Raw genomic sequence first — 27,680 nt, 5'->3', positions numbered from 1 at the left:
CCTCGGGGAGTTCTGTGGGGGGTGCTTCGTGGTTATGGGGTACCGAACCCCCTGATACGGGCTGTTCGGTCACTATACCACCGATGTCAGAGTTTGGTTCGCATTGCCGGCAGTAAGTCGGAATCGTTTCCAGTGAGGGTAGGACTCCGCCAAGGCTGCCCTTTGTCACCGATTCTGTTCATAACCTTCATGGACAGAATCTCTAGGCGCAGCCGAAGCGTTGAGGGGGTCCGTTTTGGTGGCCTCAGTACTGCATCCCTGCTTTTTGCAGATGATGTGGTGCTGTTGGCTCCTTCGAACAGGGCTCTCCAACTCTCACTGGAGCGTTTCGCAGCAGAGTGTGAAGCGGTTGGGATGAAAATCAGCACCTCCAAATCTGAAACCATGGTCCTCAGTCGGAAAAGGGTGGAGTGCCCCCTCCGGGTCGGGGGGGAGATCTTGCCCCAAGTGGAGGAGTTTAAGTATCTTGGGGTCTTGTTCACGAGTGAGGGCAGGAGGGAGCGAGAGATCGACAGGCGGATCGGTGCAGCGTCTGCTGTGATGCGGACGTTGTATCGGTCTGTCGTGATGAAGAAGGAGCTGAGCCAAAGGGCGAAGCTCTCAATTTACTGGTCGATCTACGTTCCAACCCTCATCTATGGTCACGAGCTATGGGTTGTGACCGAAAGAACGAGATCCCGGATACAAGCGGCCGAAATGAGTTTTCTCCGCAGGATGTCCGGGCTCTCCCTTAGCGATAAGGTGAGAAGCTCGGTCATCCGGGAGGGGCTCCGAGTCGAGCCGCTTCTCCTCCACATCGAGAGGAGCCAGATGAGGTGGCTTGGGCATCTGATTCTGATGCCTCCTGAACGCCTCCCTGGGGAGGTGTTCCGGGGATGTCCCACCGGGAGGAGACCCCGAGGAAGACCCAGGACACGCTGGAGAGACTATGTCACCCAGCTGGCCTGGGAACGCCTCGGGATCCCCCGGGGAGAGCTGGAAGAAGTAGCTAGGGAGAGGGAAGTCTGGGCTTCCCTGCTAAAGGTGTTGCCCCCGCGACCCGGCCCCGGATAAGCGGTAGAAGATGGATGGATGGATGGATGAATTCTGCACATCAATCAAATGTGGCCAACAAAATCCAATGCCCTTTTCTTCTTGTGCAAAAAAATGAATCCCAGACCACTGAAATTGTGCTTGTAAGCGAATGTACAAGCTTGAATTGTTATAATAGTTTGATTTCGCTGTTCATATGGCAGCTAATAGGAAAAACATGGGCCTCGGTGAGTGCATGTCTCAAGCAACTCATTGTGGTGTCAACTGAAAGGAGCTGTCATTTGGGAAAGGCTTGATTGACAAGAACAAGTTAAGCAATTAGCCTGAATAGCTCTCAAAAACCAAGTCGAGTAACTCAAAAGACAATGTGACTGCAGAGCGCTGACTGATGAAAGACAGGTGCCATACAGAATGGTTACAACGTATCAGTAATTCATTGTGCTTGTCCCAACTTACCTCTCCAAGCTCATCTACCCCAACATACCTGCCTGCTGCCTCAGGTCAGATTAATATTATGTTTGTGGAATATGATTTACATAGAAAAATCCATCCATTTTCAGCCACCTCAGGGGGCTGCAATTTTGCAAACTGCAGTCAGAATAGTTAAGCATCTTTGTCAAACCTAACATGTATGTTGAAACCGGAGAACCTGGAGAAAACCCACATGGGCATAGGGAGAACACGCAAACTCCACAGAGGAAAGCCAGAGCCGGAATTTTACAACAGTTTTTTATGTCTTTGATCTGAAATCAGTCAGTGTCTGAATGTATCTAGTAGCCAAACCTCTGCTGGCAAAAACAAATGCTCATTTGAATCTTTTTGGGTTTGCTTCACACAGGAGTCATCAGGAAACAACGCAAGCTTTTAGAAGCCCGATATACATCCAGTATATGGCACTTAGACGTCCTGGAAATGCAGTGTGATATGATGAGGTGGTCTGCATGCCTCACTAACCAACCATGCATATCCATCTGAAGTAATGAATCCAAGATTGAAAAAAATATATCTTATTTTTATTATTCACACTTCCACATTTCCAACTACCTGGACTGGCCTTGAGGCACCAGGTCCTTACTTATATAGTGTGGCGAATGAAGATAATTAAAGTCAAACACTTCTACCAGCAAGAGAGGCGAGAGACATAATTACACCTCACTTGGTCCCCAGCATTCTTGGCAAAGCTTTTACATTTGGGATGAATGAGTGGAGTTTGCAACATTTATTATCCATATCACATTTCATTTTCTATTCATGAGCCAGTGAGATGCGTGACATGTTTGTTGAGTGTACAGTTTATTATTTATTTGTTTTTGATAATTAAAAAACAGCATTGTAATGTCACGGTCATCATCATCATGAAGGATGATATAATCTCTGATTATCTTATCTTTTTTACTTCAAACTAATTCCTGCTCACTGGAAAACTTCAGAAGAGTTTAAATTACATCAATACCAGTTGTGCATTACTCTGCATCTTCTTCACAACACACTCGAAATTAAACTATATCAACACACACACACACACAGACAGACACACACACACACACACACACTGATTCATTCATTCATTTTCCGATCCGCTTATCCTCACAAGGATCGCGGGGGGTACTGGAGCCTATCCCAGCTGTCCCCGGCCAGGGGCGGTGGATACCCTGAACCTGTTGCCAGCCAATCACAGGGCGCACACAGATCCAACCATCCACTTACACTCACACCATGGGACAATTTTGAGTGTTCAATCAGCCTGCCATGTATGTTTTTGGAATGTGGGAGGAAACCAGAGTACCCGGAGAAAACCCATCCCACTGGATCACCGGGCCGTATCACACACACACACACACACATATATATATATGCAAAGCGGCTGGATAGCTCAGTTGGTAAGGCATCGGTTTGGCATACGGGAGACGGTGGTTCGAATCCCGCTTGGGGCAAAAATGAGCACATAACACAATCCAGTGTGGGTCCTTGGGCAAGATCCTTCACGCTAATGCCTACCTCATACAATGATGAGAGACCATAAAACAAATGACATGCCGGCTCAGACGTCGCCCGGCCAAACAAGGTCTGCGTCAGGTGCTGGGGAATCAGAGCACCTTGATGAAAAATGGGCTACTGGAACAAAGCGGAGATGGGCGAGATGCGATAACATGGCTCTGTTGGAATGCTACTACTCAAGCAACCCTAGTCAGAGGGGTTACATGTAGAGAATGTGGGCTAAATGGTTACTTCGAAACCCACAGTCACGGTTGACCGCGAAACAACTAGTAGCTCAGTGTTCCAACATCCACAAACGGCAACTGCTGTCACAACTTGAGATTGATGAGGTACAACGCAGGTTCCATGGTGAAGGACCCCAGGCTGCCAGATCAGAGGAGGAGGTCTTACAATGAATGAATGCAGATGATGAGATTGGGTGGCCAGCCCCAATGAATGAAATGCTGAGCGAGGCAGCAACTGACCTGAAAGCTAAGATCATGGCGAGAATGAAAGCTGGGCAACCTAGAAACCGATTACAACGGCTATGTGAAGTACCATCTGAAAGTCTCATAGAAAGTGTGAATGCAGCACTGAGGACGATCCCTACCGTCACGATCACAGAAACCAATGAGCTGATATACGCTTCAGCATCAGTGATCCTGGAGACTCTGGGCTATAAGAGCTACCATGGAAGCCATGAGATACGTTACCCACCATGGAAAAGACGGTTGGAGGCTAAGATCAAGGCGGCCCGGAAAGATGTGAGTCAATTGACGGAGGCCCAGAGAGGTGTGATGAAAAGGCCGATACCCGAGAGGTACATCCAGATGACCATACCTGAAGCACTCGAAACTGCCAAACAAAGGCTCCAAGCCTTGTCCAGTCGCCTAAAGCGGTACACGAAAGAGAATGAGGCCAGACGAATAAACAGGCTGTTCGCAACACAACCTGCGAAAGTGGCAGTGGCAGGGTCCTAACAACACAGCTTACCCACCAAGACTGGAAACTGAAAGGTACTGGAAAGGCATATGGGAGAAGGAGGTTGCACATAACAGCAGTGCACAATGGCTGGTGACCCTGAGAGAGGAGCACAGCAACCTCCCTGAACAGAACCCAGTTACCATAACAGTGGCAGACATACAGGAAAGAGTCTCAGATATGAAGAACTGGACAGCACCAGGCCCGGACATGGTCCACACCTACTGGCTAAAGAAACTCACAGCACTCCATGAGCGCCTAGCAGTACAAATGAACCAGCTGCTGAGGGATGGGACTCACCCACAATGGCTAACCGAAGGGCGAACGATCCTGATCATGAAGGATCCCTCAAAGGGTGCAGTCCCATCCAACTATCGGCCGTTAACCTGTCTCTCCACAACATGGAAGCTCATGTCAGGCATCATTGCGGCTAAGATAAGTGGACACATGGATCAATACATGAACGAAGCACAGAAGGGCATTGGTAGAGATACCAGAGGAGCCAAACATCAGCTCCTGGTTGACAGAACAGTCGCACAAGACTGCAGGTCCCGATGTACCAACCTGTGCACAGCCTGGATTGATTACAAGAAAGCCTATGACTCGATGCCACATACATGGATCACTGAATGCTTGGAGTTGTATAAGGTGAACAGGACCCTAAGAGCCTTCGTTGCGAACTCGATGAGAATGTGGAAAACCACACTTGAAGCCAATGGCAAGCCACTTACCCAAGTGTCCATCAAATGTGGCATATACCAAGGTGATGCACTCTCCCCACTGCTGTTCTGCATAGGACTGAACCCCCTAAGCCAAGTAATCACCAAGACAGGCTATGGATACCGCCTCAGAAATGGAGCTACAATCAGTCACCTCCTCTACATGGATGACATAAAGCTGTATGCTAGGAGCGAAAGGGAGAAAGATTCCCTGATCCACACAACCAGGATCTACAGCAGCGACATCGGGATGTCATTCGGGCTTGAGAAATGTAGTCGGATGGTGACTAAGAGAGGAAAGGTAGTCCGCACTGAAGGGATCTCACTCCCTGAAGGAACAATAGCAGACATTGAGGACAGCTACAAGTACCTTGGTATACCACAAGTCAATGGCAACCTCGAACTGGCAACAAGGAAAGCGGCTACGGCCAAATAACTCCAGCGAGTGAGGCAAGTCCTAAGAAGCCAGCTCAATGGCAAGAATAAGACCCGGGCAATAAACAGCTATGCCCTGCCAGTGATCAGATACCCTGCAGGAATAATAAGGTGGCCAAAGGAAGAGATTCAGACCACGGACGTTAAGACCCGAAAGCTCCTAACCATGCATGGAGGGTTCCATCCCAAATCCAGCACCCTGAGACTGTACGCAAGCCGAAAGGAAGGAGGCCGGGGACTAGTGAGTGTGAGAGCCACTGTCCAGGATGAAAGATCCAAGCTCCATGAATACATCAAGGAGAAGGCTCCAACGGATGACGTACTCAGAGAATGTCTCAGACAATGGGGAACAGAAGATGAGGCGCTGGAAGAGGGACCATCATGGGAGGACAAGCCCCTACACGGGATGTACCACCGGACCATAACTGAAGTGGCTGATCTCAAGAAGTCCTATCAGTGGCTAGAGAGGGCTGGCCTGAAGGACAGCACAGAGGCACTCATCCTGGCTGCTCAGGAGCAGGCCTTGAGCACCAGAGCCATCGATGCCCAGATATACCACACCAGACAAGACCCAAGGTGTAGGTTGTGCAAAGAGGCACCTGAGTCGATCCAACACATAACTGCAGGGTGTAAGACGCTGGCAGGGAAAGCCTACATGGAACACCATAACCAGGTGGCTCGCATAGTCTACCGAAACAGGTCAAAATGGGAAACACCTCCGAAGGTGGTGGAGAATGACAGAGCGAAGATCCTGTGGGACTTCCAGATCCAGACTGACAAGATGGTAATGGCGAACCAACCAGATATCGTGATCATAGATAAAGGGCAGAGGAAAGCCGTTGTAGTGGATGTAGCGGTCCCAAGTGATGGAAACATCAGGAAGAAGGAACATGAGAAACTCGAGAAATACCAAGGGCTCAGAGAGCAGCTGGAGAGAGCCTGGAAGATAAAGGTAACAGTCGTGCCTGTGGTGGTCGGAGCACTCGGGGCAGTGACCCCCAAACTAGATGAGTGGCTGCAACAGATCCCGGGAACAACATCGGACATCTCAGTCCAGAAATGTGCAGTGCTGGGAACAGCAAGGATACTGCGCAGAACCCTCAAGCTTCCTGGCCTCTGGTAGAGGACCCGAGCTGAATGAGGGACGGACACCACCCGAGGGGTGAGATGAGGATTTAAAAATGTATATATATACAGTATATATATATATATATATATATATATATATATATATATATATATATATATAAAAACCAGATCACTTTGACTCCTATGAGCCGGTGAACATTTCTTCAGGCAATTCCCAATAGGTGCTGCTTTGAAGTCAGGTGTGGCTTCATAGTCGTTCAAACAGGGAACATTTGCACCACTGATACACGAAACTCATTCATTGAGTAACCCTGCTAACAATTACATAATATGCAATCATCTATTTTAGTGCACATGTCTATCGTGTATGTATTATTGGAGTTTGATTACCAGTAATATCCATTCAGATTATACATTGGGAAAGTCCTGTGTCGTGGACTATTCATGTGTTTTGTTGTTCTGCTGAAATTGGTCAGATTAAGCCCCCAAAACAATATACTTATTTGTAAATCCAATATATTTGATGTTATTTGTGTTGAAGTTAGATTTATGGATTAATCAATCTAAAAACTACTAAACTCGTTGAGGCGCATAGAACATATTGCTGTCAAGAAAATGTTGGGGTTGACTTCCCCTTTAAAGGAAAATGTGTGTGTGTGTGTTTTTTTTAATGTCTGATTAAATGTTGCCATTCGAGATTTAGTCACACTAAATCAGGACTGCTATTGATCTACAGTAGCTCTGGCCTTGAACTCGGTACAGTCTGCAGCTCCCTGCAGCAAGAGCGGCGACCTTGTGAAGGACGAGACTGTTGCTCTGAAATGGCAATAAACCCTGACCATCTGTGGACACCGGCCACTCTGGCAGCTTCTAAATCACCAGCATGACCGAGCACATCAAGAAGCAAATGATAGTGGGCACTGACCATATGCTAGTCACTTTCAACATGGGGCAAATTTAAAAAGATGATGACAAATCTTTGGCTGTGGACAAATTCCTCCACAGCATTACATTTAATTAGGAGGTAAGAGACTCAGAGACATGCCGTACATTTGTCCTGTCATTGGTTTTGTAAGCAACGCTGAGTACATTGCATTATTAATGGACCTTGTCCTACAGTGAAGAAACTCTGTGGAAAGTTTCTCTTCTGTAATACTGTACTTCCCCCATTGTCAAGTCTCTGAATGAAAATGGTCTCAAGACATTGAGTTTGAAAGACCAGTTAATGATTTTATTATTTCAGGCTTTATCTGGACAGAGGCCTTAATTACTGTATATCCAGTTGAGGTCTCGGCTCTTCTTTCAAGTATCTTATTCATGATCCTCAATTGATTCTTGCTCTCACCATGTAGTTTGAGCAGCAACATGGGTGGAACCAGCTGCCCTCTACTGATTTAGGGGTGGTAGCAGTCGATATTGATCCAGCCTTTGTCTTTTTCAAAGGCTGCATTATTTAGAGGCCGAGTCAATCTTTTAAAGCTTAATGGACTCCGTTTTAATTACATCGTTGTTGATTATCGTATGTTTAAGCTCACATCTGGATCGGGGAAGTCATGCCAGTGATAATAGATAAAGCTGTAAAAGCTATCCAATGCGAGTTATTGTTCTCCATGGGGATGCAAACTCCACACAGGAAGGCCGGCGCCAGAATCGAATGCTGCCCTTCTGCACTGTGAGGCGGGCATGCTAACCAACCCTCCGCCGTGCCACCAGTTGTTGTGTCATTTGTGCTTAGTAACGCATATATTTTATTTTTCTTGGACCGATAAAACTTAAACTGGACAATTTGCCGAGCTGATCCAGGCTCTGGATATATTTTCATCATGAAAGATGTTTTATTTGTCTTACATCTAATTTTATTTCTACAGCAAAACCATGACATACTGTTCGACATACAGTAGTTTGTGAAAACCATTTTGATGTCTCGACTCCTCATAAATCACTGTCACTGATTAAGGTTCAAGGCCACAGCATTAATTAGAGAGACCTTGTCAGCTTGCCTTTTATTAATATAAACCCTCCACCTCATTATGACCTCTGCCAAGATACCCTCTACTTAAGTGTGCTGTGCAAGCTCTCTGCAGGCATTATCATCACCATCAATAAAGTTACTTTTAAGAAGCCGAGCTGGGCCCATACTGTCTCCTTATTACTCAATGTACTCCCCCTAAGCATCTCTTAATTAGATCATAAAATTACAACTGTCAGATGTCTTTGACTCTGGCTGAAAATGGAGAATGACCTCACCAGGCAGAAGGTGTGTCTGGGGTGCTCACAGGCACTGATTTTGCTACTGCAGCAAATTAACAATTGGACGAAAAGCAAGGCCAGGAAGCTCATGGAATTATCTTCTGACAAAGACAGGACCTCTGGGTAAAGATTCACTATATTGACCATCAGCATGCCCAATAGATCATACGAATGAATGGTACAAGGAGCAAGTATAAATTCTGATGGGAATATAATTTTTTTTAAGAACGTAAAGGGATTGATCATAAGAAGGGGATTAGGCTGTCTTCTGCAAACAGACTCGCAGTAACTAAATAATTTTCAACATTCCTCACCAAAATCCCAAATGAGTGATTTCGCTTTGCTGCGTTTCCATACACTGCTCCTGCAGGATGGGTTAAAAAGGCAGAAAACTAATTGTTTATGGGACCTAGGAAGAACCTTTACCGATTGTTTAATTCTCTTGTCAATGCAAAGAAGCCCGTCTGTCCGCAGGTCTTTCGCTCTCTTAGTTAAGAGTTCCTAGCCTTTTTTTTAATAATGTGTCTTTCACAAGGACCAGCCTCCTATGATAATCAAGTCAAGTACAACTTTATTGTCAAATACAGAACAGATGAAATTTCTTCCCTCTCAAAACAACATGCAACAAAAGGAGCCGCTGTGGGTGCCCGCGTCACCATCAAAAGAAAAGTTAACATAAAATGTCAAAATAATACAAGACAACACATAAGACACAGACAATGGTGCAATCTGAACCACTTTCCTGCATACACTTCGTTGTTTGAAGCAGTTATAGATGAAAGAGAAGCGAATCAAAGTGTCCTTTTCACCAGTGGATCAAAGACATTATGCTGAAATGTGCACACGTCTGCTACGAGCTAAGTTTGAAAGCAACAAGAAGCTATAGCATCCATTAACGAAAACTGCTTTTAACATTTGTGAGTCTGTAGTTCTACCCTGTTTAACAGGGGACTGCGGGTCACTTGCAGCCCTCAGTTTCTCCTAATGATGCTTTCCTGATAGGTTTATTTAACCCTTTCATGCACCCTCTAACGGTTAGTGGGTGCATGTCCCTGAAAGGGTTAAATAGACCCCCTCTCGGACTGTCTGTTCTATTATTAATAACTGCAGTATTTGTGTTCAGGTATGGTCTGAAAAAAATTGAAACATTGCAGTGTTTCAGCTTAAAAACAAAACAGAAAAAGAGCACTTGATCCAACAGTTCTTGCTAATTTTGGGCCTTTTTCCAAACTGCCTTTTCTTTTGTTCGTTTGCACTTCTGACACGCATGGACATCAAAATGAAAGCAGCGCACACTTGACGTTTTGTCAGTATTTTGTATTTATTTCAGGCAACAGCAATTCATGATGGTACGCAGGGAAATGAACAATTACAGAACTTACTTCATATCATACTCAAAGAAGTGTTTCACACACAAAGGATCAAGTTGAATGCATTAGAAGGAGTGGGAAGAAGAAAATAATTTTTTGACTCCCTAATGGCTGTAGAAACTGTGATCGGGCTGAATGAGGCAGATGTGGTGAATGAAAGCAGACTGATTAGCTTTTGGCTCTAATCAAAATCAAAACAAATTTGAAAATATCTGCTTTTAGTTTAGAAAACAATGAGCAACATTTTCCCTGTGATCTGACATGTTACAACCAAAATAAACACTATGAAATTACTAGAGACTTTTTTGGATTACAATAATGCAATTTGCTTTAACAAGTGTTTGGATTTAGTTTGTAGATGTCAATGGGTTCTCTCCGGGTACTCCGGTTTCCTCTCACATTCCAAAAACATGCACGGTAAGTTAATGGAACACCACCCCCCACCCCCCTCGGTGTGATTGTGAGTGTGAATGTTTGTTCGTCAAGGTGTGCCCTGCGATTGGCTGGCAACCAGTTCTGGGTGTCCCCCGCCTACTGCCAAAGACAGCTGCGATCGGCGGCACACATGAGAATAAACGGCTCGGATAACGGATGGATGGCTATTTCATCGAGAAAAAAAACATCCTCTCCTTCTGTGTTGGTGTTAGTGTCTTAGCCGTAGCAATGTGCACATCCTGACTTGATGTGATTTTCATTTTTATGGTGTGCATTATTTTTCTCATTTATAATTCAATGACATTCACAAGTCTCCGGAATTATAGACAATCTGAGAATTCAGTGAGTCACGACTCTTTAGTGTTTGCGCACTTATTTTCAGATTACGCTTGGTGGGTGTGTCAGAAGTCTGGATGCAGGAATACGGATCGATGAAAAGTGCCCAAGCATAAAAAAAGGACCAAGACCCAATTGGGAGAATTTAGCCCATAGAGCAGTTGATGAAAGGTGAACTCCAGATGACCTAAGGCATCTCTTACACTTTCAGCAAGCCCGAGGCCTCTGTTTGTTGTTGTAGGGAAGATTTCTTATGCATGTCTGTCGGGATGACGTACCGTATCAACTTTGCATGACCTCAGCCCACACTTTCATCATTCAAGTTTGGGTGTGAAACTCCTGAAAGACTCTTCTCCCTCCGTTTCATCTTGCAACACTATTTAGAAGTACCAACTTTGCAGTGTCTAAAAACCAGTGGGCTTGAGTCTTTGTTTATCAGTGTTTGAGAGCATATGGGTTAGAAAATGATCATTTCGATCACTCTTTCAAGCAACGCACAATTGTTTTTGTTGACTTGGGCTGATGTACATCATGTGGCTGAATATCACATTTTACACCAGGATCTTCGTGAATATAAAATATTTGGGGCATTTTTTTGTGTGTGATAATACACACACACACACACACACACACACACAAAGTGTCACAGAAGATCAAGTGTACTGCGCTCCTGTTTCCTGTCCTATGGATGGGGCTGAGTCACGGATCTGGTGGAAATCTGTTTACTGCTGTTCATGCTGCTTATGCTTTTTATAGCTTGTACGTTCTGCAGCCCCAAGGAGCTGATCACTCAAATGGCCTCGATGCAATCAACCAACCACAAGTACAGTGACAATGAAATTAATTAAGCTATTACATTGCACTACATAAAAATCCCATGTGCTGGGCGCTCAGTTTTAATGACACAGTGTGCGATTTTATGAAAGGTCAACGCCGAATGGACTTCAGAGATGCAGTCCAGAGGGCAATCTGTGTGTGGGATATCAAAAGAAGTGGGGGAATTTCTTATTTTCTTTTTTCATCCTTCTGAAATCTGGACCAATGTAAGCTTTCACACACATCCCCATTGAGGACGAACTGACTGATGCAATACTTTTGTGTTTTTAACTTTTGATGGAATTTCAACAATTCATCTCTATTTTTTTCTTTTTTTGTGACAAATGTTTGCATAATTTATAGTGGCCCCAAATCAGGAAGAGACATCAGTCAGATTACGGAGTAAAGTAAGGAGCCAAGCATTGTAATATTGTTTCCCGGCTTGGTTTGTCCTGTTCTGTTGTCATCTTGTGTCTGAAAACGGCGACTCATCGCCGCCAAAATTCTTAAACGCATTGCAACTCCTGTTCACTTCATGTGAAAATGTAAAAGTGATCGGCAAGTAATCATCAAAGACGTCATTTATCACCACATTTTTTAAACTACTGCATATTTAACATGCTGACTTGTTCCATTGAGACCTTTGAGGAGCTTTCATGATTTGACTTCAGTGTTGTTACTTCAAAGGTTGTATTTTCACAGAGTTCTTGGTTGCAGAATTCCTTATACTTTCTACACGCATCCTGTTACAGTACGATATACGATGTGCACAAACAGAAAAACGATACCCGAAATCCAAATGTGAAGAACAATGCTTATGCTGCATTTTAGCAACCAGAACACATTTTTGGCGAATATTTCAACCAATCATGTGAAATATGTATGACCCAGCTAGCCTGTCGACTCATTACATAAACATTGCGCTTGCTAAATCTCTTACAACCATTTGAATATGACTACTTTTGACTTGATTCCAAATCCTGTTCAAAGGCCATTTTATTCCTTTGCAGCTTTGGCGGCAAGCGGATCGTATATTGTCTGTTGGAACACTAAGTTAATACAATGATTGCAGTATTATGTAATGCTAGGCATTGTTTGCTTCATTTAATAGCTCTTTGGATAAAATGATATGCCACCTTGACTTTCGGGGTTTTATTTGCGCTCCTCACCAGAACTAGAAGCAAACAGTCGCACATTTCAATGTGACACATTTTGTTAACTCTTTGGCCCACACTTGTGGTACTCCACAGTATAAAATGTCAAAACGGAAAACTGGCCAAAGGAAATTAATTTACAAACTTGGCTGCCGTATCCCGCCTCTTGCCCACAGTCAACTAGGATGAGCTCATCCATGACCCTAATGAGGCCAAGTGCGATAAAAAATGAATGGCTGGATAATGGGATTTATCTCGCGTGTTTCAAGGTCATGTCCATGTGTTTAATTTCTGCTCCAATATGTGTAAAAAAAAAATGAATGAAACATTAGTTTGTTTTTATCAGATGCAGAAATAAATGTCACGGCTGTATGTGCTGTATTGCCACAATCCAGCTACATTTCATGAAAAGTAATTTGAAGCAAAAGGAATCGCTATTCGTTCCAGGTGGCGAGTTAGCTATCAGGTCTGTGACTTTTTGGAAATGGAAATATTGATCTTCAATGTTCTCGTGGTGTCAGCCGGTTAACTGCTAAAACTTCAATTATCCATAGTTGTGCATACAGAGTGAGTTAGGCATGCACACACACACATACACACACGCGCGCGCACACACACACACACACACACACACACACACGCACACACACTCACACATTATTCCCAGTATTTGTTAGAGGGCTTGAACGACTTGAATTTTTTTTGTAATCGACGCTATGTTGATGATAATCGTGTCAATGTCGACTGACCATTTAAGTCATTGTTATTTCTTTCAGCTCGCTCCACAGTGCTTGAAAAACAACTCGAGTGGCATTACTTACTCTTGTATATCAGAACTGTGTACAGTTTAAACAGTGAAAGGGGGAAGTAATGCTTTTCAATGATGCATTGGAGCAAACTTTCAGTTGTTACGTGGATTAATGCTCACACAATCTGACTGTTTTAGAATCTAATTATAAATCAGGGGCTTGTGTTTGCGGCCACCTTACTTTGTCTTAGCAGAAGGTGGCGAAACCAATGCAGGCTCAACTTCTTATTCATACTTTAGTGTTTCGTTTTTGCAATCAAGAGGTCATTGATGAACCATGACTTTGTTTCATTGTGTAAAAAAGTAACTATTAAACCCAAGCGCGTACAGCATTTTTTCTACTTGGAGTAGCAGGTAATTTTGTGGTTCATCGAGAAAGAAGATTATTGCTGACGATGAATGGACAAAATGTACGAATATAATAAATGCTTTTTGCTTCGCACATTGGCATGAGCTGTATGGTGTGCTCCCGAGATTTGATGAGAGCAGCATACAGTACATCACACCACAATTTCGCAAAAGTCAACATTGTTTTAGCAAGCAAGTGATATCAGGCTTCTCTGTAATTGCTTCCTTTCAGTCTGAATACGGAGCCATAAGCAGATAAATGCATATTGCTTTCAGACTTGACATGATTTCATTACACTGTTTTCAAACTACTTCTGTTCTCTTTTTTGATGTGAACCAGTTCACGAAACAACACCTGCACCTTAAGGTCGCTTATTTGGGTACAGAGGTGGCATGATCCAAATTCGTGTGTTTTATGTGTCTATTATCCTATTTACGGGTGAACGGGATCCTAACCCAGGCGATTTTGGGCAAAAGGTATGCTACAACCTGAATTAGTTGCTAAACACAGGGCAGAGCGAGATAGACAACCCTTCACACTCACATTCACACAGTCACAGAGCAGGAACTTAACCCAAGTGACCTGTATGAAAGTCAGATGAATGCTCCTATCCAAATTCAGGTTCACTTTTCAACTAATGACTAAAAAGATGGTGTGAATAAACCATAAGCTATGAATGTGCAGCTAAAATTGCATTTGTGACACATTTAAGCTTAAGATGGTCAACTGAGAAGTGGCTGTGCTCTTGCTGCGCTACTCCAAAAAGAGTCTTGGAGCAGCATTCATATTTTCTCCCATGCAGGAGGTCTCATTTTGGCTTTCAGTGAGAAGTGACTGGCTCGCAGTGTCTGGTGCACATTGTGACAATCATTATGCAACTCTGGGTTGGGTTGTAGGAGCTATGCAGTTTGTCTGAGGGAAAGTCTCAAACAAATGTTGTCACATCCTGATACCACTGTGTGAGGTGATCGGAACGAGAGGAGTCGAGACGATTTGCTTTTGCACTTTCACAATTCTTATCTTGTGTTGCACTCCTGCATAAGGATTGTTTAATGGCCTCACGGCCGCCTGCCTCAGTCTTCTCACCTTGAGTGTGTTGACCTAAGTGTCAAAACATGCTTCATTTTTCTATCCATCAGTACTCTCTGTGTGATGGATACTTTCCAAGATGACATATTATTGCCAGGATTTATTCACTTGACACACTCCTGTGCAAAACAGACAGTATTCTGATATTGGTGAATTCCCTTTCGGAGATTGGGGATTTTCTGTCACTGTAAAAAGCCCTGAGAGTAATTGTTGCCTCCCTTTCGCATAAAATCATAATTTCAGCATCTATTGAAAAGGACAGGAGACAAGTTTCACTCCATCATTTTGTAAGCTCTGTAGGTGCGCAACATTCCATGTGTAGCAACATTTGTTGGCAATCAGAGCTGACCAGTTGGACCACAGCACAGAATCTCAAGACAACACTATGATTCTCCTCAACAGGGGTTTCCACATCAATGCTGCAGATTGAAGATACAGTCCTATTTTCGCTGGGCCCCTGTGAGTCATTGGTCAGTTAGAATGGTCATTGAGATAGTAACTGGGGCAACAATTGTGTGTGGACGAAAGTTTACTTTCGACTGAGTTGATTCGGTGTTTATTAATTTCTGACTAACCTTTCACAACCTAAAAACTGTCATTGAAATATTGAGTATAGTTTGGTGATTTTTCACATACATCATTTACAGGAAACAAACAAAGGTCCTAAATGACTCTGGCAGAGCTTCCTGTACAGTGTACACAATGCCTTCCTGTTATGTAAATTAATTGCAGTATCTTGGGATTTTTGTTGTTGTTATTCTCTAGGTGTGGCAGTGCGGTGGCAGTATGGAAGTCCTACCGTGTGCGAGAGTGGCCCACATCGAGCGCACCAAAAAGCCCTACAACAACGACATCGATTACTATGCCAAGCGCAATGCCCTGCGAGCAGCTGAGGTGTGGATGGACGAATACAAATCTCACGTCTACATGGCTTGGAACATTCCTATGAATGTAAGCATTACAGGCTCCATCTACTTTTTCCTACACTCACGCATGCAGATAGGCAGGGCGGATCCCTGCCAGCAATATAATCAAATGTCAAAGTTCTGTATTCACTCAAGTTGACCGTCACATTGGTGGCACAATGAAGGCAGTGCAAAGACAGACAAAAAACAGGGGCCTCATGTGTAATCAGTCAAGTTTCAAACACATCACTTAGCTTAATTGCCTTCAATAGTCTATTGAGATTGGCTGTGGAAAAAAAACAAACAAACTGCTACTATCATTATTTTTTTTGAAGTACATAGTGAGTCCTAATTAGTGTCTTTCAGCGATGCACAATGGGTTGATAGTGAAGGACATCAGCAAAGCCCTCTGAGCACTGGCCAAAACAGCTGTTCATAAGTGACCAATAGTGGTAAAGCAAGACCAAGAAGAAAAGGCCCAATATGTAATGGCACCACTTCCGTCCTGTACTGCTTTTACAAACACAGTGGCATGAAACGTTATTACTCATTGTTCCATTATCTGCACTAGAGAGACTTGGTACAATGGTTATCCCATCTTCCCTTGTTCACAAAACCTCCATATGCACAATCTTTCATTGCGCTTATCGACCAAGTTACCCGCTGCGAGCACGACTGCACTGGTGCAGAAGGGCTTTATGAATCACGACTGCGGCTTGGCTGAAATGGAATGCATTTGTTGTTGTCACTGCATGGCTGCAAAATGCGCTGTACCATGTAATTGCAGTTGCTACGGAGAGAATGTGAGATTACATTATTTCGAGATTTTTCCACTGACAACAAACAACAAACAACAAACCAAGGCAGATAACATAAATACTGTAGCCGAATCTTTAAGAAGTATTGTGCACGTACTATGGCTTTATTGGTTTTGCAGACCACATTGAGAACCAAACCCCACATATCGTATCGTATAGGCACACGAGTAGAGATGTCAAATTATTGGTCATACAAACCCTGAGCTGAGTTTCGGCATGATTTGGGGGCATATTCGTCCGTGTGCTTATGTCAGAAGAGATGCACTGCCGTGCAATGTTTTGGTTGTGTAGATTCTCCCCTTGTGCCACTTGCGCACCTTCATGAAATGTATGCACTCTGCGTGGAACAACCTTGAAATGAGGGCATTGGCTGACAAATTTGTCAGTGCAAGCATTCGACCATAGACTTAAGCGTCTATTCTCTTCCGCGCTCCGAGGCTGTACTAAGGTCTAGCGCTTCTCGAAGGCAAAACACCCTATTGCATTTTTGAGTCATTTCACAGCCGCTGACGAGTGATGGCTGTCACCGGCCGACTCGGCTGATTCGTGCTGACATGTAAACACGGCGGGAGAACACCTGTCCTCATCAACTGTGCATCGGCTGTGTATTGTCTCTACAATATTACAATGATGGTCAGACATTGACATCATAGCATTATAATTCTTATGTGAGAAGCATTTCCATATGCTCATGGGACTTGATGTGAAAGCACTGATGACAAACAATACAATAACGTTAACAATGGGGCATGAGTCATAGATTTTTGTGTTTTGCAACCGATGCACCCCATGCATATTGCGTTGCTTGACAACCTGGTCAACACTCAGTTTGCACCATGTCCTAATCATTCACTTACTGGCAATCTCTTTTACAGGGCAGTAAGTCACGTGGTCCGGCATCTTTTAGTGCAGATATGGTGCTATTTAATTATTGTCCTCCATTTTACCCCAGGAGACCAGCCCACAATTTAGAGTGCAGCCCATTCATGCATTTACACGATAGATACCAAGTGAACCCATCTGCATCTGCGGCAGAGCTGCACACTGCAACTTCTTGATCCATGACGCAAGTTAATTTCATAATCAAATTGGAACATATTTTTCAAATGGAATCTCAATGGAAGTCAAGTCTCATGAAAACTCCACAATCCGAAAATTAGGGCCGCTCTCAGACTGACTGAAACACGTCTCTTTGGTGGTTGCGCATGAACTTCCTGGTTACAGATGGTGGGTTTGTCTGAAATCTGGACGGGAGAATCACAGCGTCTTGAAAGTACGCAAGAAAGTTGCGCAAAGAATTGACTTAAGCGTGAATGAGGGAGCTTGTCTCTTTCAACCATGCAAGGTTGAAAGGTTTCAACGGTGCATGGTTGAAAGAGAGTGCAGAGAGAGGTGACAGTATGCAAACTAACATCTCTCCAACAGATAGTTGCAATTACTTTTGTAGGACTTGAACAGAACTACACATTGAGGACAGCGCTATATATTTTTGTGTTACCCAAATTAAAATTTCTCAAAAGTATTTAATCTATGTTGATTAACATGTCTTCACAGAACCCAGGGGTTGATTTTGGTGATGTCTCTGAGCGCTTGGCCTTAAGGAACAGACTGCAATGTCGAAGTTTTCACTGGTACCTTGAACACGTCTACCCTGAGATGCGAATCTACAACAACACCATCACATATGGAGAGGTGAGAAAGGTCATTTGTAATTCTAACAGCGGCATGCTTTCAACAGACAAAGGGACCTTTAACTTTGGCTCATACGACAGAAAATTATTCTGTGAAAACTCTGTGTGGGGTGCTCATTACAGATAAACCTTGGTCCACAACAAACCTCCACGGAGATAATTAATATCCAGGTCTTTAAAAAAGTGTTCAAACACATTCTGACAATTCCAGGCTTTTCCTTCTCATTACGTATTACACAGAAAAAGACATGGACTGTACATGAATTATAGATTGTATAATGTACAGATCCTTGTGCCAAGCAGAAATCGATGTATTTTTTTTAATCCAAAAATGAATTTTAATCAAACTCTATTCCAATGAGATTGCCGTGGCCAAGCGTCTTATCTGTCAGTGCCTTTTTCTGCGGTGCAAACCAAACCATCGGGCCAGAACCTTCTCAACGATTTGAATGAACTCATATTCATTCAAATCACATAGAACAAAAGCTCATGCTTGATGCACGGCACCATCTGGGAGCATAGCTAACAGGCAGAGACAGGGAGTGGTCACAGCATAATAATATCCTCTTATGACATAGAATGGGTTTTTGCTTTGGGATTAATAAAAAAAGATTGAATAGGCTGGACATGCATAGAAGTAAATGATTCCCTAAAAATCAGAGACAGTTATTTTGCTTTATTTTTCCAGGTGTCAGACATAGAAAAAAAATAGAAAGGTGCAAAACTAAGAAACAAATTCAGCGGTAAAGTGCACTTGAAAATATACCGAACCGTTTTTCTTCCAATTTAAATTAGACTAAAACCTCACAAATTTGGAGATGTATGAAGCGATGAAATGACCTGAAATCTACTGTCAAAATGACAAAGGTGCACTCCTCCGGTTACAAACTTTATAGAGCAGTTCACCTACTAATAAGGGGACTGAAACAAACAACAACTGAAAGAGGCCCTGGTGAAAGCATCACAAAACGAGTCCTAGGCTAGATGCAGTTATTATAAAGAAATTATTTAAATATTATGACTGAGTCACTTTAATGTAATCGGTGTACAATGTACAGTGTAAATATGGTGTATAGGATGTATTATACTTGAAAATGAAAGTAGAAGTATTGGGCACTTGTCCAATATTCACCTGTTAAAGGGGAAGCCAAGGATCTTTACAATAATGTGTTATATCTTGCCCCACTAATACAAACACACCATTCTGATTAATATTGCGTTTGAGAAATTTGAGTGACTCACTGTGATCAACTGTGATGTCATTTTCAGTCGACAGTAAGTGGCAAAATGGCCACCCCCTCAAATGAACAAAAAGAGGTGGATTTCGCTGCTTAACTAATATTCCATGATTCAATATGAAGCAAAATGCCTCGCTTTAGACTAGTGGAGACGCATAGAACATATCCATGCATCCATTTTCCGAACCGCTTGATCCTCACTAGGGTCGCGAGGGGGGGGGGGGTGCTGGAGCCTATCCCAGCTGTCTTCGGGCAGTAGGCGGGGGAAACCCTGAATCGGTTGCCAGCCAATCGCAGGCCACACAGAGACAAACAACCATCCACACTCACAATCACACCTAGGGACAATTTCAGACAGACAGAGAGTTCAATCAGCCTGCCACGCATGTTTTTGGAACGTGGGAGGAAACCGGAGTACCCGGAGAAAACCCACGCAGGCCCGGGGAGAACATGCAAACTCCACACAGAGAGGCCGGAGCTGGAATTAAACCCGGTACGTCTGCACTGTGAAGTCGACGTGCTAACCACTGCACTACCAGGCCGCCCGCATAGAACATAGTACTGCGAATTTCTCCATTGTGAGACAAATAACGTTTTTCTCATCTTCTCATCTTACCGTCAAGGCAACTTTTGATCAGTGAGCAACTGTGATGCCATTTTCAGTCGACAGCAAGAGGCAAAATGCAAAAAAAAGTAATAAAATTGCAAAATAGGAAATCATTTACTTGTATTCTTGGACAGAAACCTCTTATTGTGCTTGGTTAGTATTCTCCATTGATTCTGAAGCCAGAGAAAGTAAGTAAGCAAGCTCTGTTTAAAAAAAAAAGTCAATTATTTTGATTGCTAATTTCTAATCAAATTGACGAAAGGTTGAAAACTCACTGAGAAGTTCACATGAAAGAATGTCATGACGCAATTGATGTTTTATCGCTATGTGTTAACAGGTGTTCTAAAAACCTTTCATTATGTAGTCAAAAATTTTAAAGCTAATATTTCAAATGAATGGATCATTTGACCTTATATTGTGTCTCTCAGGTGAGGAACAGTAAAGCAAGTGGCTACTGTCTGGACCAGGGCTCTGAGGATGATGACAAAGCAATCCTCTATCCGTGCCATGGCATGTCCTCACAGGTCTGTTCCACAATTAAGAAGGGTGTACTTATTTGCAATGTTTTGTCATTTTTTTAATAATAATTGCATTGCACAAGACTACCGGTGTATACATTTGCTTATCCCTTAATTCTTCTGCTTGATTGTGGGAAGCAATCAAAGTTAAGTCATCAGTGGTGTTCACTGCATAGAAACGATGGGCAGTGGTTTAACGCTCAACGCACTCGTAATTGTACTTTTCAGTGAGGCACATTCCAAAACACAAAATGGAGATTCACAGAGATAATGGATTGCACTCACTTACAGTAGCATGTTGTGGCAACAAAGTGAAAAACATTATTGGCAATTTGTTTTTGTTGATAACTTTTTCGTTCACTTTATGGAGCTGTTGCATTCGCGAATCGAAATCTGTTGGTTTTTGGTTTTGTCTGTCTATATTTAGCTCTCACCTCTAAGTGTTAGAGTTGTATATTTACAATGACTTACGGGAAAAAGTGGCTGTCCTAAAAAATACAATTTATTGAATTTGCTGAAAAAGGATTTTAAAATGCTGGTGCTTCACCCTGCTTCGTTTTCACCTACTCATTAATTTCTGTGAAATGGTCTTAGCATGTCTGAGGTCCCATCTTTGAATGGTAAATGAATTGCAAACGCATCGAGCTTTTGTCCAGGTACCGAGCATGAGATAAACTCTCTTTCAACCGCCAGCCTCAACACTCAAACATATACCGATGCCTCAGGCTGCCATGCAGTGGTAGTGCACAGTAATTTATCGATATTCTGGCTACTTCGGTGTGCAAACCTCTGCAGAGACTCATACTGCATTGAAAATGCTGCATTTGGGAGAAATTCTGACATTGTTTATGGGTGTGTGTAATGGCGTTATATTTTTTTACACACTGAAATTGCTTCTTCAACTCAACAACAAAGCCCTCTAAGATTCAAGCTTATACTTCCGTGCAACTAATGTGATCATGAAAATGCTTTGTGAGGAAAAGAACTTGCATGGCGAAGTGGAACAAAATATTTCCATGAACATGCTACCGATGGGTAAAATGGTGACTTCCCTTAAGTGCTAGATCTGTTTCTGCCTTTGGTGCAGGGTAACAAAAGCCAAACCCTTGGAGACCATGTAAATGTTATTCATGTCTTAATCCTAAAACCTCTGGAGAAATAAACAAACAGAGAGGGATACCTTGTCTTAGTGTTATTTGATTACAACGATGAGCAGTGTAGGACAATTCAATTTTGTGGCGCACAGTGATCTTTTTTTATTTTATTGTATTACTCTTACCTTTATTGCATTTAGCCGTGAAACGCCCTACATAAACTTCCATTATGCTTTTTCTTTTGGCCCTCCCAATGACTTCATCTTACATTGCTTATTCATGCTCAGAGCGGCTAAAGTAACACATGGACAAACCAAATGCAGGTCCACAGCTGTTCCAGCATGTCAAGCCCTGCTTAAAATGTTTGCAATAATCGGTTCCGTGAACATATTCACAACAGCTTGCCGCATCCAGCCCCCACAAATATACAGTTCTGCAGATTATATTGTATCGACACCGCATTTTACAACAACAGTGGCACGCTGTTAATGAGGTAATTAAGAAACGGATTAGTTTGACCCCCCACCAACTTGAAACCTTTCATGATCTCAGAGGGGCAATGAAGCATCGCACATTGCAGAGACACAGGTTAATTGGCTCACATTCATTATTTCTCATCGCCTCATTTCGAATGCATTACTGTATAAAAGACCCAAATGTAAAGCGGCATGAAGAGAATGATATGGCATTATTCATACACCCAGCCATGGCACAAACTATTTACCATTCCATCAGAAAGTTGTATAGAAGCGAGCCATCTGCATGCACGACAGACCTTTAGGCTACCACCCACAGACAAATTAAAACGGGTTCACAGCATGATGTGTCCCAAGAATATTGACTCATCAGCCTTGTGAATAGCCCATAACCGCATCCAATGAACCTGGAGTGACATTAAAGTTGTACTTAACGGATGCCCTAAATGTTCTCTTTGGCCCTTCAGGGAAGAACATTTGATTGGATTAAATAGCAGTAAATAGCTCATTCTTACATGCTGCAACACCTACACAGGCCATTCGGGGACTCAGAACACAGTGAACCCTGGAAAAAGTGGTGTTAAGTATTCCATGCTTTAATATTTGAGAGAAAGAGAGAGAGAGAGATGCCTGCTTTTGTCTTGCTGGCATATAATTTTTCATCAGGAAACACTTCTCTAAATACACCCAATGTCTCCTGTATCCTTGCATAATGGAAACGCCATTTTATCAATGAGCCTTTAATAGGCTGCATTAAACACCGAGGGATCCGATTCTTCCAGTGGCACAGCCACCTGGTGGTGTTGTAGATCACACAGCACAGTATTGTGGAGCAATATGACAATGTTGCAGGTTGTTGCATCATGAGTCGCTCTTATCCAAAGTGACATTCAAGTGAGAACCAACACCGCTCAGTGTTTCATGCTAGTCAGAGATCGCTGCTATTACATGCAATAAAGTTGAAGGAGTTCGCATAACTGCAAGTGAGATGTTGAAGATACAGTACACTGTTTCGTAGATTTCTCAGAAGAGAAGTACTGCATGTCCCTTCTTGGGCATTTTCGTTCCTTGTACCCAGCCTATTAGGTCGCCACATCAACGACGGTCAAAGGGTAATGCTCGATTTGCTCATTGCATCATCAATTTAAGATACAGTACGTATGTATGTGTTAGGAGGTTGTTTGTGGTAGGCAGGAGTGCTCAATGAATAGGACGGTAACGTACATTCCATGAAGCTGCAAGCCTCAATTGTTTGCATGTTGAAGTAAATAGAGTGAATGATTTTGATTTTTTTCTTCTCCACTCTCGTGCGAAATAATTATCTACTGTATATCATGAGCACCAACTCACTACAAACAGACAATTAATGTTTGAGCGACTGCCTTAATTTCCTACTGTATCTTTTCAACTTTTTTTGGTTTTCGAAATATTCCTGATGTTGACAATTGTGTGTTGCCACTGGAATGACTACTATAACCGTCCTTGAACTGAACAACGAGAAACACTTCTTATGTTTGGGTTCCAGCTTGCGCGCTACTCTACTGATGGAGTCCTACAGCTTGGACCCCTGGGATCCACCACCTTCCTGCCTGACACCAAATGCCTTGTTGATGACGGCAGAGGACGCATTGCCAGCTTGAAAAAATGTGAAGCTGTTGCCAGGATTTCCCAGCGGCTTTGGGATTTCACACAGGTAAAGAAAAGCAATGTTGCGTGATTAGTGGATGAACTGATCGTGGCATCGGAAAAAGACTTGAAGATAAGTGCGAGGAGACCACGTGTGTCTTAAATACATCAATCTTCTCAACAACTTATGGCAAAACAAATACAATTCAAAGTTATTGATAGTGTTCCCAAACAATATCTTGTTTACAATCACACAGTGATTCTTCCTTCCGGAGTTTACCCTGAGCCACATTACGGCCGGGTTCAGTGTATCATTGGACAAAACATTTGCCTATGATCTCAAGCTGATTGGACAGGTTGCTAAAATATGTTCCGATGTTGATCGCCCTATGCTCTCTGCAGTAATTTTACCATTGATCCATGTCACAGGTCCATGCAGTTTTTAGACTTGAGCTAAAGAAATCATCAGATTTCACCTGCAAGCATACCTTTGGAGCACGTGGTCTGATTCCTATTGAGTGGCGCATTAGTTGATCACTCACAGTTGACTGCAACATGAGAGCTGTGAGAGTTGTTTTACTAAAGTGTAAACATAACAAAAAGACCTAACAAATTTCCACTTAACCATTAAACATTCAAGGTCAGTTTGAGCGAAGAATATGAAAATCGCTTTTGAAAGGTCTGTTTCACAACTGTGGCAAGAGTTTGTCCAGTTGTTACAAATGTGTACACATATTTTATTCTATATATATATATATATATTCCACACACACACACACACACACACACACACACAGATGAACGTGACAAACATCTCCAGACGATGTTGCCACTTGGTATGCTCTGTGAGTTTACAAATGATCTAATCAAATCAGAAATGTATAGATTCATAAATTCCCATCAATGTCACCGTAAAAGGAAAATGTATTTGTGATGACCTTACACAACACATCTGAACAAAACCGATTTGGGGACCATTAATACAGGATAAAGGTAACTGTGTACATTTATGAGCTGGTAGTGCTACAAAGAAAATGACAAAAACCTCCTGGCTTTTTGCACAATACAATAATATTCTCTGTTAGAAAAACTGATAACCGATGGTTTGCTTGATCTTGACTCTCCCACCGCCTCCCCCAACCCCTCCCACACACAGAATGGTCCAATCATCAGCAGGGACACGGGTCGTTGCTTAGAAGTGGAAATGTCTAAAGATGCTAACTTTGGCATTCGCCTAGTGGTGCAGAGATGCTCAGGTCAGAAGTGGATCATCCGAAACTGGATTAAGCATCCCAGACACTAAAGCCATCGGAAAAACCTTGAGACTTTTCGGGGTCATTTTTCAAGTCACAGTTGGGAATGGGAAGATGTGGTATGACACCACTTTTGGGCTTCCCTCATGTGACAGAGCTTTCCAACTCCTTGACGTCTCTGCGACTAGACTTGGAAAAAGTTCCCATTTCTGAAGTGTATAAAGTGGTGCACAGTGACACAAGGGTGCGACTTGAAAATATTGTATCTTATTTATATTGTAAAGGTATCCGGTTCATCTTTGTATATGAATGTGAGTGTGTGCAAGTGTGCAAGCAAATCAAATATTATCAGAGTCTTGTATTGTAATTTGCCACATTAAATGATTATTTTGGGGTTCTGGAAATGGGTGTGACATATTGCGCTATCTTGGTTACTCAAGTATATAATAAGCTTTAAAGGCGGTTGTTATTTTCTCATCAGGGCTTACGGTGGTTTCAGATGCAGTAACACAAACTACAACAGTACCTTGTTTTGTTTTAACAGTATTGCTCTGTTGGAATTGTGTGCCTTTTTTTTCAGTATTTGCTTCATCTGACCGGGGAATGTGAGTCCCTAAAGCATGTACAAAGTATTTGTAAGTTAATATCTAAAGCCATGGATAAAACAAGACACGATATAGTAATAAAGCCTATTGTAAGAATGAAGGATTTAAACTGATATATTAAAATCACTTTTATGATCATGTCTCACTTTCCTTCACACAAGCTGAGTTACTTTCTGTTGTACCTTTTGTGGTGTGTATTTCGTATGCTGGTATTACAGTATTTATCAAGAAAAAAATGCTCATAGATTCCTACCTAAAAAGCCAATGGTGCCGCAACAACATATGACTGAGAGTGTGTGCACATTTATGCCACCAGGCTATTTTATGTTTTTATTTTCCGACTTAGACTTCCTTTTAATTTTCAGTTGGGCTTTACAGGTTATAGGTCACACAAAAGACTGTTGGAAATAAATGATTACTACTTCATTTAAGTTGTAAACGTAGGTTCGTGCTTCTGAGAGTGACGGCTCACAAAATTAAAGCCACACAAAACAGGTGTCACAAAAGATATTTCAAATCCAAATGACAAACTACAAGTTTTACCCTTTGAAGTAAGCCAACTGGAGTCTCACACACTTTTCCAGCCCCATCCGCCACACCTCTATGCAGGCCTGAAGGATTCTTGGAACGACTCAACAGCGTCTTTAAAAATAGCACTCTTTTTTGACATTGGGAAAAAGGGGGGGAAGAACATGGTGTCATGTGAGGTGAGTCAAGAAGTTGCTTCCGCACGTGGATGTTCTTTTGTCGGATACTCAACATCTGGCATCGTCACGTCACTGCATCTCATTCACTAAATATGTGTACAATGTTTCTCCTCTGTGAACAAATTAAGCGTATATCAAATCACGCATGGATTCCTGACACATGCATCCTGACCCATTGTCTTCGCACAATTGTGAGTATGTTGATGAATCAGAATTCATTCTAAATGACAGCCGAAGCCCGCGGCGTGTCAATTTGCATAAGCCCCACCAGTATTTCGATTTAAAAGGGCATTCGTTTCTCTCCATGTCAGCGAATGCATAGAGGTTTAAAACTGAGAGACACAGCGCCAAAATCTTGCAAACTTTCTCAATATTTATTCTATTTTCAAAAGGGTTGCATCATTGCAAAGCGTCATCAGCCAGCAGTGCCGATATGGAATTCAACTAAACTATTTGTGTTGGCTGAAACTCTCAGATAAGGACTGACGGCTGAAGAGTGATGTGTCTCCTTGGACACTTTTGTCAAAATGTGAGATGCATTATGTCTGGGCTGGAGTGCCCTGCCAAGATAGTAATTCGGTAAGCCACTACATTTATTTCCAATATATTTTTAGGGACATTTACAGTATGTACATTTGCAGTCTTTCTTTTGCATTTGAGTGGTAGACATCAGGTGAATGTGACAGGAGTGCAGTGGGCAACCTTGCCTGCTGGAAGGCATAGCGCAGCTCACACTAAAAACGGGCCTTTCATTCACAATAATGATTGTTGTATCTTCACTCCACAGGTAATGCTGTTGCTGAAATGGTTCTTTTGCATGGCTTACATCTTTGAAACGTTGTACATTTGTGCTATTGCACAGACAATTCAACTCACACTGTAACTGTCCATACCCCGGAAAGATGATTCATTTCTCTATGATGACATTTCCTCAATAAAGAGAAAAAGTTTGTTTGTTGGATTTTTAAGCGTCATAATTATGAATTATAATCATACTTTTGTTTTATACTGTATACTTACTTTTTCTCAGGTGAGACAACCTGCAGTTTAGCTCGGATGCCAATTGGTCTCTGTGATATTCTGGATTATAAGCGCTTTGTTACAGCTGCCGCTGTTGTGAAAGCGCTATATAAATCACCATGTATTGTATTGTATTATATTGGACTGCCTTCTACAGATGAAACATCGACAATGATGGAAGAGTCTTCGATCATCACTGGTAAATTTGAATAGAGTGTGCACATTTTAGCAGTAATTCTATTCCATTCAACTTTACAGTTTCCCTACCCCGACTCCACATGC

General features: G+C 42.6%; 1 protein-coding gene across 2 annotated transcripts in view; it reads left to right on the top strand.

The window, feature by feature from the left end:
- The window catches only part of galnt9 (polypeptide N-acetylgalactosaminyltransferase 9), a 245,613-nt gene extending 219,807 nt beyond the window's left edge, over positions 1 to 25,806 (top strand). For both annotated transcript variants that reach the window (XM_052067007.1, XM_052067006.1), the window contains 5 exons: positions 15,606 to 15,791; positions 18,118 to 18,255; positions 20,528 to 20,623; positions 23,713 to 23,880; positions 24,970 to 25,806. In XM_052067007.1, coding sequence (XP_051922967.1) covers positions 15,606 to 15,791; positions 18,118 to 18,255; positions 20,528 to 20,623; positions 23,713 to 23,880; positions 24,970 to 25,116 — 735 coding nt within the window. In that variant the 3' untranslated portion in view covers positions 25,117 to 25,806. The remainder of the gene's footprint in view (positions 1 to 15,605; positions 15,792 to 18,117; positions 18,256 to 20,527; positions 20,624 to 23,712; positions 23,881 to 24,969) is intronic.
- The last annotated feature ends 1,874 nt before the right edge of the window (positions 25,807 to 27,680 follow it).

The sequence above is a fragment of the Hippocampus zosterae genome, chromosome 6 (genome assembly GCF_025434085.1).
Source record: "Hippocampus zosterae strain Florida chromosome 6, ASM2543408v3, whole genome shotgun sequence".
In the NCBI taxonomy this organism is placed as follows: Eukaryota; Metazoa; Chordata; class Actinopteri; order Syngnathiformes; family Syngnathidae; genus Hippocampus; species Hippocampus zosterae.
This window is presented reverse-complemented; position numbering and strand designations above follow the sequence as displayed.